Source organism: Canis lupus, chromosome 27, assembly GCF_011100685.1.
Source record: "Canis lupus familiaris isolate Mischka breed German Shepherd chromosome 27, alternate assembly UU_Cfam_GSD_1.0, whole genome shotgun sequence".
In the NCBI taxonomy this organism is placed as follows: domain Eukaryota; kingdom Metazoa; phylum Chordata; class Mammalia; order Carnivora; family Canidae; genus Canis; species Canis lupus.
Genome location: NC_049248.1, coordinates 2,145,086 through 2,155,165, shown reverse-complemented (window position 1 = coordinate 2,155,165; position 10,080 = coordinate 2,145,086). Strand labels below are relative to the sequence as shown.

The 10,080-nt window shown below is 51.4% G+C and overlaps 1 protein-coding gene and 1 pseudogene across 1 annotated transcript in view; one reads left to right on the top strand and one right to left on the bottom strand.

Annotated features, from left to right (window-relative positions):
• The window catches only part of CACNA2D4 (calcium voltage-gated channel auxiliary subunit alpha2delta 4), a 119,892-nt gene that overhangs the window by 46,682 nt on the left and 63,130 nt on the right, over positions 1–10,080 (bottom strand). Inside the window, exons 24-26 of the mRNA XM_038577892.1 lie at positions 9,772–9,867; positions 7,355–7,482; positions 3,017–3,097 (exon numbers count right to left, since the gene is read on the bottom strand). Of these exons, the coding sequence (XP_038433820.1) occupies positions 3,017–3,097; positions 7,355–7,482; positions 9,772–9,867 (305 nt within the window). The remainder of the gene's footprint in view (positions 1–3,016; positions 3,098–7,354; positions 7,483–9,771; positions 9,868–10,080) is intronic.
• Positions 6,399–6,943, top strand: LOC100684967 (ribosomal protein L21 pseudogene; annotated as a pseudogene).

Genomic DNA, 10,080 nt, shown 5'->3' with positions numbered 1-10,080 from the left:
ACAGATAGAAAACTCTTGCCTGAGGCCTCGCCTTGGGGCGGTCCCGGGAGAGATGTGGAGGGCTAGATTAGAACGGGGTCTGTAGCTGAGTGCAGCAGTTACCCATCGGCTGGGCTGGCCCCACAGTATGAATTCTTGACCTCGGGCTGGTTTCACTGTGCAGTACCCAGATATGAAGGCGAACTGGAGACCTGTTCCTGCCCTATGCCCTCTGTGTGCTCATCTGCCCTGGCAGTCAAGGACAGATGAGCCAATGTGGTAGGAAGGCGTGCATTTGCCCAAAGGACCCCGTTGTGTAGGAGAAGGTGGGGGGAGGGCTCCCTAGGAGCTGCTGATTACATTTTATCAGCCTTGGTGAAATTCAGGGTGTTGTTGACATGAAGGAAGAACCCTATTTAACTTATTATCTTCTTGCACCTTCAGGCCTGACGTTAGGGCTAGGATGATGACACTGTCCACTTTCAAGTATGATCCATCCAGGGCTCTGCAGGTGGGGAATCAGAATTATGACCTCGAGGGCCGGAACTGGGGAGACCAGGAGAGGCCTCTGGGGTTGCTGGTCTACCCCAAGCTGGAGTGACTCATCTCCGGGGCTAGGCTAGCCTCTGGCTGACTGAACCTGGGCTATATGGTTCATTAGTCTTCAGAGACCAAGACAGAATTTTCTCCTTCCTAGCAGCTCTTCTTCAGATGATAGCCCAGTGAGCCAGGAGCAAGCCCTATGGAGAAGTGAGCCACCAAGGTCCCTTTCCTGGAGTTCAGCTGGTCTCCCAGCAGAACTGAGCTGCTTGCCTTTCAGAGGTCGGGTGCTGTTCTCCCAAAGTCCTAACAGGCATAGTGGACCTGAGAGACAGTCTCCCCCAAGGTCTGCTGCAGAAGCAGAGGCCAAGGTCCCTCCCAGCACAGTTCAGGCCTGGGTAGGTATGTTACACATGTCACTGTTCTGAGTGTGTGCACACAGGTCTGATGGCTAGGTCCATTTGTCTGCAGGCAGAGCCCCAAGGGGAGGATCCCTTGCACAACTCCAGACAGCAGGCTCACCGCTAAAGGCCTCTGGACAGGGGCACATATGTATTGCAGGATACATGCTAGAAAAATACGCTAGCAGATTATGGTGCCACCATCATTGTGCTGGGCCATATTCCCTAACTAGGTCTGGAGGTCATGGGGAATTGAAAATGGATCCTCATCAAAAAGTTAGATTCCTAGAAATTCTGCATAAACTGTTGATAAATCATCTGCTTAGAGATTAAAACGATCCCTTCTCATTCATGTGCCCTTCTGTAGGAACTGTGGCATGATACACACATCTGGCACTGGCCCCTGTAGCTGGTCGGAGTGCCTTTGCTCGGTGCAAAACATCACACATGCAGCTTGCCCTCTGCCACCATGCTCACCCAGTCCTGGAGCTCCTATGCACACAGTGTCACCGGTTTCCAAGTGTTGAAATCATCAGGACAGCAAACAAGCTGCCTCCCCTGCTTTGAGCTATAGGCCCCCTCTGGCCCCAGTATCCAGGGAGAGGAAATTACAAAGGAGACTCCCTCCAAAAGTTGAAGTATAAGGTCTGTAGTGCTTCACTCTTTTCCTAACATATCCATACAGCCCGGAGATTCAGAGCCGTTATCTGCAGCGAGTTAAACCAGAGACACCAGGACATGGTTTCTATGGCAACACCTGGAGGCTCTAATTCAGCTCTGAGTTAAAAATGATATCAAATAATTGGAGAGTGCTGGAGAGAGCAGCCTGACCCTGTGTCCCTCTGGTTCCTAGACTCAGGTGTGCAGGGGCTAAGAAGGTCCACGCCACGGGGGAGCAGGACAGGCACAGACTCATCGGGGACCACCGAACAGGCTTCAGGAAAACAAGTTTAGGTCCAGTTTTGGGTCTGGAGTTAGCACACTGTGGCTTAAGTGTAACAAGTCATCTGAGATGGCACGAGTCCCTTCCGGATGTTGGAGCAGTACATCCTGAAGGCCACCCACCTGTGCAGCAAGTGTTTCCTCAGGTGGGAAGTCAGGGATGGATGATCTCTGCCAGACCCCAGCCTGCTCCTCCCACCTCCTTTACCCTGAGCCCAGCCTGGGGGGGAAAAGGCTCACCCACACCTGCCTGCCACCCTCCCCCCCAGGCTGCGGAGTCCTTTCACATGGCTCGGGGCCGCTGGGGAAATAGGACAGGACCTGCAACGGCTGATGCTTGAGCAACCACTGAATTGCACAGCTTTGCAGAACACTGCTGGGTCTGAGACACGGACACTGAAGCCAAGGTAAGGAAGGCTTCAGTACATAGGCCTGATGGTGTTCACGTGAGGAGGTGCAGGTGCAAAGGACTCTTTTAGGTACCAAGAAACCACCAACTCGGGGCAGCCTGGGAGGGTCACTGGGTGCTCTCATCACATTTGAGGCAAATGGCAACACGGGGTAGAAGGTTGGGTCTTGAAGAGAGGCAGCCTGAGTTCAAATTCTAGCTTCGTTAATTATTAGCTATGTGACTATAGAGAATTTTTGTGTTTCAGTTTCCTTATCTGTAAAATGGAGCCAAAAGTATCAGCTTCACTGGATCACCCTGAGCGCTGAATGAGATGTGCACGGGAAGCAGCTCCTGAGTTGCCCAGCACATACAGAACCTGTGCCCCAGGCGGGGACTTGAGGGTCTCAGTCATGGGGCTGGCTTTCTGCATAGTGGCAGACTAGACCCAAGGCACACAGAGGGGTGGTGAGGAGGTCTGTGTTGTGGTCTCTGTTCTGGGTGACCTGGAGCAGATCTCCTAACCTGCCTGAGCTTCATTTTACTTCATCAATCCTTTTAGATCTCAGGTTTTATGGTTTTCTAAATCAAATAGCTCAGGAGGACTCCTTCCTCCCTTGGTCCCACAGTGCCCCTTGGAAAACGTACAGCCTGAGGACTGTGGCCCTTGCCAACCGCAGGCAGGGTCCTCCTGCTATTACTGGGCCTTATCCTTGACATTGACTCACAACTCCCCAACCACAGTGGCACAAAGTGCAGCTCCTACCTGCAGCAATGGCTGTCTTCTTGTCCACTGTTACGGCCACAGCTGTGCTTGCTGTTACTACCATTGGCTGGCTTGGACCTTCTGGGGAAACAAAAATTGCCAAGTGACTATCTCAGTGACTGGGGAAGAGCCAGTGGTTGGGTGGTGGGTGCGTAGGCTGAGAATGCAACAGAAGTCCCAGGTGAGGGCATTCCTTGAATAAGTGAGGCAGGGAGTATTTGGAGAAGCCATTGCTGTGGTGACTGTGTCACCATCAACTACTAGTCTTTGCAGAGTGCCTCCTGAGTGTCAGGGACTGCCACCTTTCCATGCAGATCTGGACCTGCCAGCTAAGTATGTCATGGCCCCTGGCTGCCTGGACAATGCAGTGTTGTCCACATCATTAGGACATGGTGAGTGCTCTGTCTCAGGGCAGCAACTCTCTGCTGGTGGTTGCCTCACTTGAGCTCGGGGACCCGGCTGTGACCCGTTCTCTCAGCACATGTTCCACCCAGAAGACTTGCATTGCATCAAACGACTCTTTCCAGCAGGACAGGCTCTATTCCAGGACTCGTGGTGGCTGATCCTGGGTTGTCCTTCATCAGTCACTTGAGTCAGGGTGACATTGACAGCCCCTCTGGAGGCCAGATGCCAGGGCTGCACCAGGCACAGGCGGCGGGCAGGTGCCTGATGCATCTGAGGCTCTCCATAAATCCTGGTCATTGGTGGCCGGCTTGCCACCACCACCCCATCATCAAGCCGTGGATTTCACTTGCTTTACAGGCGGTTACTGCACTTCTGGGACACTCTGCCAGGCTCTTGAAGGGCAAGGAGCTTGCTGTGAGCTGCTTTCCTCACCTCTTTTAGGAGAGTCAGGCCCCCATAGGTGCAGAATTTAGGTGGCAGTGTCAGCTTCACATGAAAACAGAGCCTTCTGGCTCTGCAGTGGTGTGGGTTAGTGTATGACCTTGGGCTTTTTAATCTTCATCAGTTCAGGGTCATGGCTTAGTTTTTCAATGCATTCCAGTCTACAGGCCAAGTTCCACTACAATTCCCAAAAAAGGGGCAAAATTTCATCAAGTGCTGTCTTGTGAGAATGTCTTTATATCAAATGTTGCTTGAGACAAATAGATCATGAGATGCTTATGTGGGGTTCATCTACTGCAGTGGAATTTGAATCGTGTTTTCTCCTATCCATTTCACTAAGACCATCCATCACACCTTGCTAGAATCAAATATCTCACAGAAATCCAAAGTTACTCTGATTCTAGAGGCTTAACGATATGTAGCATTGTTGATTCTAGGTCTTTGCCATGATAAAATCACAATAAACACAGGAGTCAGCTTCCTCACCTTGCTTCCAGAAATGTCTAGAAGCAGGAGGGACAGGCCTGAGGCCCCCAGGCCTTGGTGAGACTCAGCTGTGTGCGGGCGGATTTCCCAGGCACTGGTTGCAGGAGACAGTTCCACGTGGGCTGAACTCAGCCCACCAAGCTCCAGGCAAAGAGCGACAGAGGCAGCCTGGAGAGGCAGAGGGGAGCCTCCATTCGCTCTGGAGGCGACTCCTCTGCCTCTTCAGGGTACCTGCCCCCCATTAAATGAAGCTGTGGTTGTTTTCTTCCTTGGGGGAGAATGGGAGTGTGCAGAGGTGCCCACATGTCTCTAGGCACAGGCAAGAGCTAAAGCAGCAAGTGAGGGTGTGAAAAGAGAGCAAGCTTCTGCCTCACTACTCAGCCGTCCCCCCTTTCGGGGTTACCAACTTCCCTCTCTTCCCCTGGCCGCTTAGTTTCCCACCCACCACCCTCCTACCTCGGCCACGAAAAGCAGCCCCGGCAGCCTTCAGGGCCCAGTGACAACATGGGTAGGAGGAGCCATCACCATGGGCTGGGGGCAGGGGCCAGGGCTTTAGCACCGAGAACCTCCCTAGGATTCTGTGGGTGGGAGCCCCTCCTTGGGGAGCCCTGAGGCTGCAATACAAGGTGACAGGAAGAAGGAGCTGCATCTTTCTGGCTCTGGGGGTCACGTGAGGAGGGAACCATCACCTTGGCTGTGGGAGCCTCCCTGTGGGCCTTCACTGGGAATAACAGCACTCGCTCCCTCTTCGCTTTCCTGCTTACACTCAGGACAGGAAGAGATCCTAGGCTTTGGTGGGCAGAACTTGGATTTAGCCCAGCTCTGTGGCTCCCTAGCTGTGTGGTCCTGGGCAAGTCATAGAACCTCTCTGAGCTCAGATTTTTCATGTATCAGAAGAGGAGTAATAACAACACAGACAATTGTGCAGACTAAATGAATAACAGGCTCTAAAATGTCTTGTAAAGCATATCAGTGATGCATTCAGTTGGGGTGGAATAGACATCGGATGGAGAGATGGGCTTAGGCTCAAGGTGGAGAAGCCATCAAAGAGGGCAGAGAGGGGGACCTCCTCCTTGAATCCTGCAGCCCCAGGAGAAGCCCCTGGAAGCCTGGATCTCCCTAGCTGTCAGCTCAGGGCACTTCTCCATCGGGAGGCTGGAGGATGGTTTTGGTGGAAGTGGCTGTTGGAGGGTTTTGGTGGAAGGGCACCTCGAAGGGAAAGCACAACTGGAATGCAACAGTATTCCAGGTATACTTACTCCTCTTCCCCTCTTTCTCCTCCTTTTTCCCTCTCCCCCCACTCCTCCTCTTTCTCTCCTTCCCCATCCTTCTTCTCTTCCGCCATCCTCCTCCTCCTCCTCTCCCTCTTCTCGACCCCCTCCCCCATCTCTGCTCACTCGGACCTGGACACAGATACTCCCAGATCCTCTCACTCCACTGTGCTGGGGTCAGTTTCCCCTAAGAGTGACCTTGCTCTGCTGCAAACCCCTGGATGAGTCCCTTAATCTCTCTGGGCTGTAGTCTCTTCAAGTGTAAATAAAGAGGGTGAAGCTCTGCATCCTCCACAGTCCCTTTCTGTTCTAAACATTTTGCAATTTTCTTGATGCTCTGTTAAAGTCGCTTAATTTTTATTTTTGGGGGGCTGTTTTTCAGAGTGTGAGCTAGGAATTGGGAGTTGGATGCCTGCAGCTCTGAAATACTTTCTGGGCCTTGGACTACTAGGGATTTGGTGGCTTGGTCCATAGGATCAATCTTGGCTGCCTGCTTCCTACCCCTCGAGCCCCCAGTCGCCTGCCAGCCAGGAGGTGCCCCATTATTACTGGAAGGTCCTGAAGAGCAGACGGGGAGCTGAGTGTCACAGCTCCTGGGAAACCCTAAGGGAGTGGAGACCAGGCTGCTTTCTCTGGGAAGAAATGCAATGGGACAGTGAACCTGGTAAGTACAGCAGTTGCCTGATGGAATAAAGTCTGTTACTTTCATCTGAATAGTTTAAGGAACTTTCAAAGACACTCAGATGTTTAGAAATAGAAGAGTCTTGCCTTTCGGCCGGAACCGCCATCTTCCAGTAATTCGCCAAAATGACCAACACAAAGGGAAAGAGGAGAGGTACCCACTATATGTTCTCTAGGCCTTATAGAAAACATGGAGTTGTTCCTTTGGCCACATACATGCGAATCTATAAGAAAGGTGATATTGTGGACATCAAGGGAATGGGCACTGTTCAAAAAGGAATGCCCCACAAATGTTACCATGGCAAAACTGGAAGGGTCTACAATGTTACTCAGCATGCTGTTGGCATTGTTGTAAACAAACAAGTTAAGGGCAAGATTCTTGCCAAGAGAATTAATGTCCACATTGAGCATATTAAACACTCAAAGAGCCGAGATAGCTTCCTGAAGCATGTGAAGGAAAATGATCAGAAAAAGAAGGAAGCCAAAGAGAAAGGTACTTGGGTCCAACTGAAGCACCAGCCTGCCCCACCCAGAGAAGCACACTTTGTGAGAACCAATGGAAAGGAGCCTGAACTGCTGGAACCCATTCCCTATGAATTCATAGCATGATAACTGTAAAGAAAATAAAAGACCTCAGGATTGTTAAAAAAAAAAAAAAAGAAAAAAAAAAAGAAAAGAAAAGAAAAGAAAAGAAATAGAAGAGTCTTAACGATCAACCTTTCCTATTTGTCTCTACTTGGAATATGGGCTAGAATCCAGCTCTTCTTGACTTCTAGGTCAAATCTATTTCCTTTGTGCCATGCTGGACTTTTAACTTTGGCTGTTGGCTAGAGGATAAAATGATCTGTCCTATATTCAGAGTAGAGGCCAGTTGCATGGTAAGGCATGGGCGAGCTTTCTCAAGTTGCTAACATGTGTCACGAGGGAAGGTTGGAAGGCAACCCAGAAGTGTGGACACTCTGTTCCATATCTACTCTTGTTTCCCACCAAGAGCAGCAGGAGGGGGCATGCCCCGGTCCCAGCTCAGCCCCAGGAGCACGGGGGTACAGATTACCTGGTCCCTCTGCCGATCGGAGATTGAAGACAAAGCTGCCAGCAGGCTGCTCAGCAGCCTGGCGGTACCACAGAGGGAAGTGGTCCATGGTGAACACACTGTCCTCATCCTCAGGAGTCAGGAACTTTCTGCAAAGAGACAGATTTGGTACCTCCCCCACCCAAATCAGGGAACATTCTCTTTTGTCACACAAGGTCATCTTGGCTGGGAGAGATTCATCTCTGCTTTGGTAGAGTTGCCGGCAGAAAATATAAGCCCCTAACTGTTTTACCCCAGACAATATTCCTCAGCAATTCCTGCTTTTTCCAGAATCAAATGCAGTTGCACCCGATGGCACATTAGTAGCTAGAAGAGGTATAGAGCCTGTACTGTGAAAGGAGACTTTTTTTTTTTTTTTTGTAATGAAAACTCCTTTGCCTGCTGGGTTTATTTCTTTTGGATATAGCCTAATTTCTTTTTGTTTGACTAATTGGCATGTTTGAATGGGGCAATTTTATAGTGAACTCTATCACAACACTAATAGAAGGGCATAAATTCCCCCAAAATGTTTACTTCAAAAGTCATTGCCTCTAGGGTTTAGGATGCATTACGAGTTATCTTTTTCTTGAGCAGCTTTACCTTGCTAATTATGGTTTTGCATTCCCTGAACACACAGCAGCCAGCAGAAGGAGTGTTGGTTCAGAAGCAGAGTGGGAGGCGGGGAGAAGCTGGTTTGTGGATCAAAAAAGACACTGGATAACCCACAAGGTGGATAATTGAAATTTGATTTTAAGAGTGGTTGGCTGGGCAGCCCAGGTGGCTCGGGGGTTTAGCGCTGCCTTCAGCCCAGGGCGTGATCCTGGAGTCCCGGGATCGAGTCCCGCGTCGGGCTCCCTGCATGGAGCCTGCTTCTCCTTCTGCCTGTGTCTCTGCCTCTCTCTCTGTCTCTCATGAATAAATAAATAAAATCTTAAAAAAAAAAAAAAAAAGAGTGGTTGGCTTATGTATTCCAGAAGCTACCTGCCTTGTTGCACAATTGCTGGCTGCCAGTCACAGCATGGGCTAGGTGAAGGGAGCCCTCTGGAGTTGCATGGTGTCTGTGCGGCCATTCGTGGTGGCTGCATTAGTAAGCCAGGAGGGTCTCTCTGTACTGAGATTTCCATCTTCCATACTTAGAAGCCTTTCAGAGAGGGTGCAGGGGAATGCTGAGGATGCCTTCACCCCCTTCCTGCCAGGTGTGGTTCACCCTGTCCAACTTTGGCCAATGAAATGGGTATGTGATTTTCTTAGTGGGGGTAGAAGTTTAAGGGGATGAGGAAGTACAAGTGGGTGGCCCACTGGAGGGGTCGTGAGTGTGGGGAGGTCAGCTCCCCACACTGTTTAAGGCCTTCGGGTGAATCTACAATTCACCCACCAGATTCAGTCCATTAAATCATTTGCTGTGTCTCTAACAGGGCCAAGGAAAGGGTTAGCGAGGCAGAGTGTTCTCCTCTGTTCACCTCTTCTGGCAGTGAGGGGACGTGGGGAGAGGAAAAGCAACTAGATTTGTTTTCCTAGAAAGCCTCCGCTTTCTAGCAAGTGTGGGTCTGTCAGAGTCCTGGAAGAAGCTCAAAGATGGCTCTGTGGCCGTGTGCTTGCATTCAGGGAGAGGAGCAGTGAGCAGGTGCGAGGCCAGGACCGTGCAGTGCCTCCTCAGCCCTTCCCCTCCGAGTGCCTGGTGGCCTCTGCCTATTTGAGTCTCCTGGTTTGCAGAGTGCAGGGGCTCTGCTCTCCCGACCCCACCCCCCAGCCCCCTTCTCTGGCTCCCTTTGCTGAGGACACTCCACAAGCTGACCTCCCAGAATCCAGGCTTGGCTGGGAGCAGGGTCTCTCAGCTTCAGCACTATTGACATTTTGGGCCAGACAATGGTTGTGAGGATGTTTAACACCATCCCTGGCCTCTGCCCCACTAGATGCCGGTAGCAAGTGCCCGTCCCCCAGCTGTGACAACTAAAAATGTTTGCACACATTGAGAAAAGTCCCTGGAGTGAGGGTGGGGGAAATCAGCCCCAGTTGAGAACTGCTGGCCTAGGGGATGTGTAAGTTGTCAATAAAGGAGGGGATGCAGCCAAATGATTTAGCTTGTTGCATACAGATTGGTCCCAGGGGTAACAGCTTCTGGGTTTCCCTTTGTGGAAGTGATTAACCCTTACAACCTTAGTGTCCTTGCCTGTTTGGGCCACTGTCCTTTCTCTCCTGGGGATGCCTCCAGGATGCATCTAAGCGTGGTAGAAGTCGTACTTTTCTGATGCTCCCAATCTGCAAACCACAACCCTTCCACTCTCTGTGCACGCACCCTCCCACCCCCCCACCCCACCCCTGATGCTGAATCTGCCTGCCCACAGGCTGTAGGATCACCCTGCAAGGATCACCCTCCCGGGGTACTCAGCAGGACTCACTTGTCGGAGACCTTCTCAGAGCCCACAAACAAGCTGCTTCTGAGGAGGCCGGCCCGGGTGCCCAGGAAGGCCATGTCCACTGCTTGCTTGGACTCACTGTAAGGTAGACAGAGCAGGTATCATTACCACACAGTGCAGCGACAGGTGTAGGAAGGGGGCACCAGGAGCCGGGGGAAGGCCTGCAGGCCTCTACTAGTGCCTGGCCTGATCTACCTGGTGGTGAGGGGCAGGGTGCAGGCAGGCAGACTGGTTGTTCAGGGGGTTGCACACACATGCACTGTCCATCCATGGTGAGCATGTTTGTTGCAT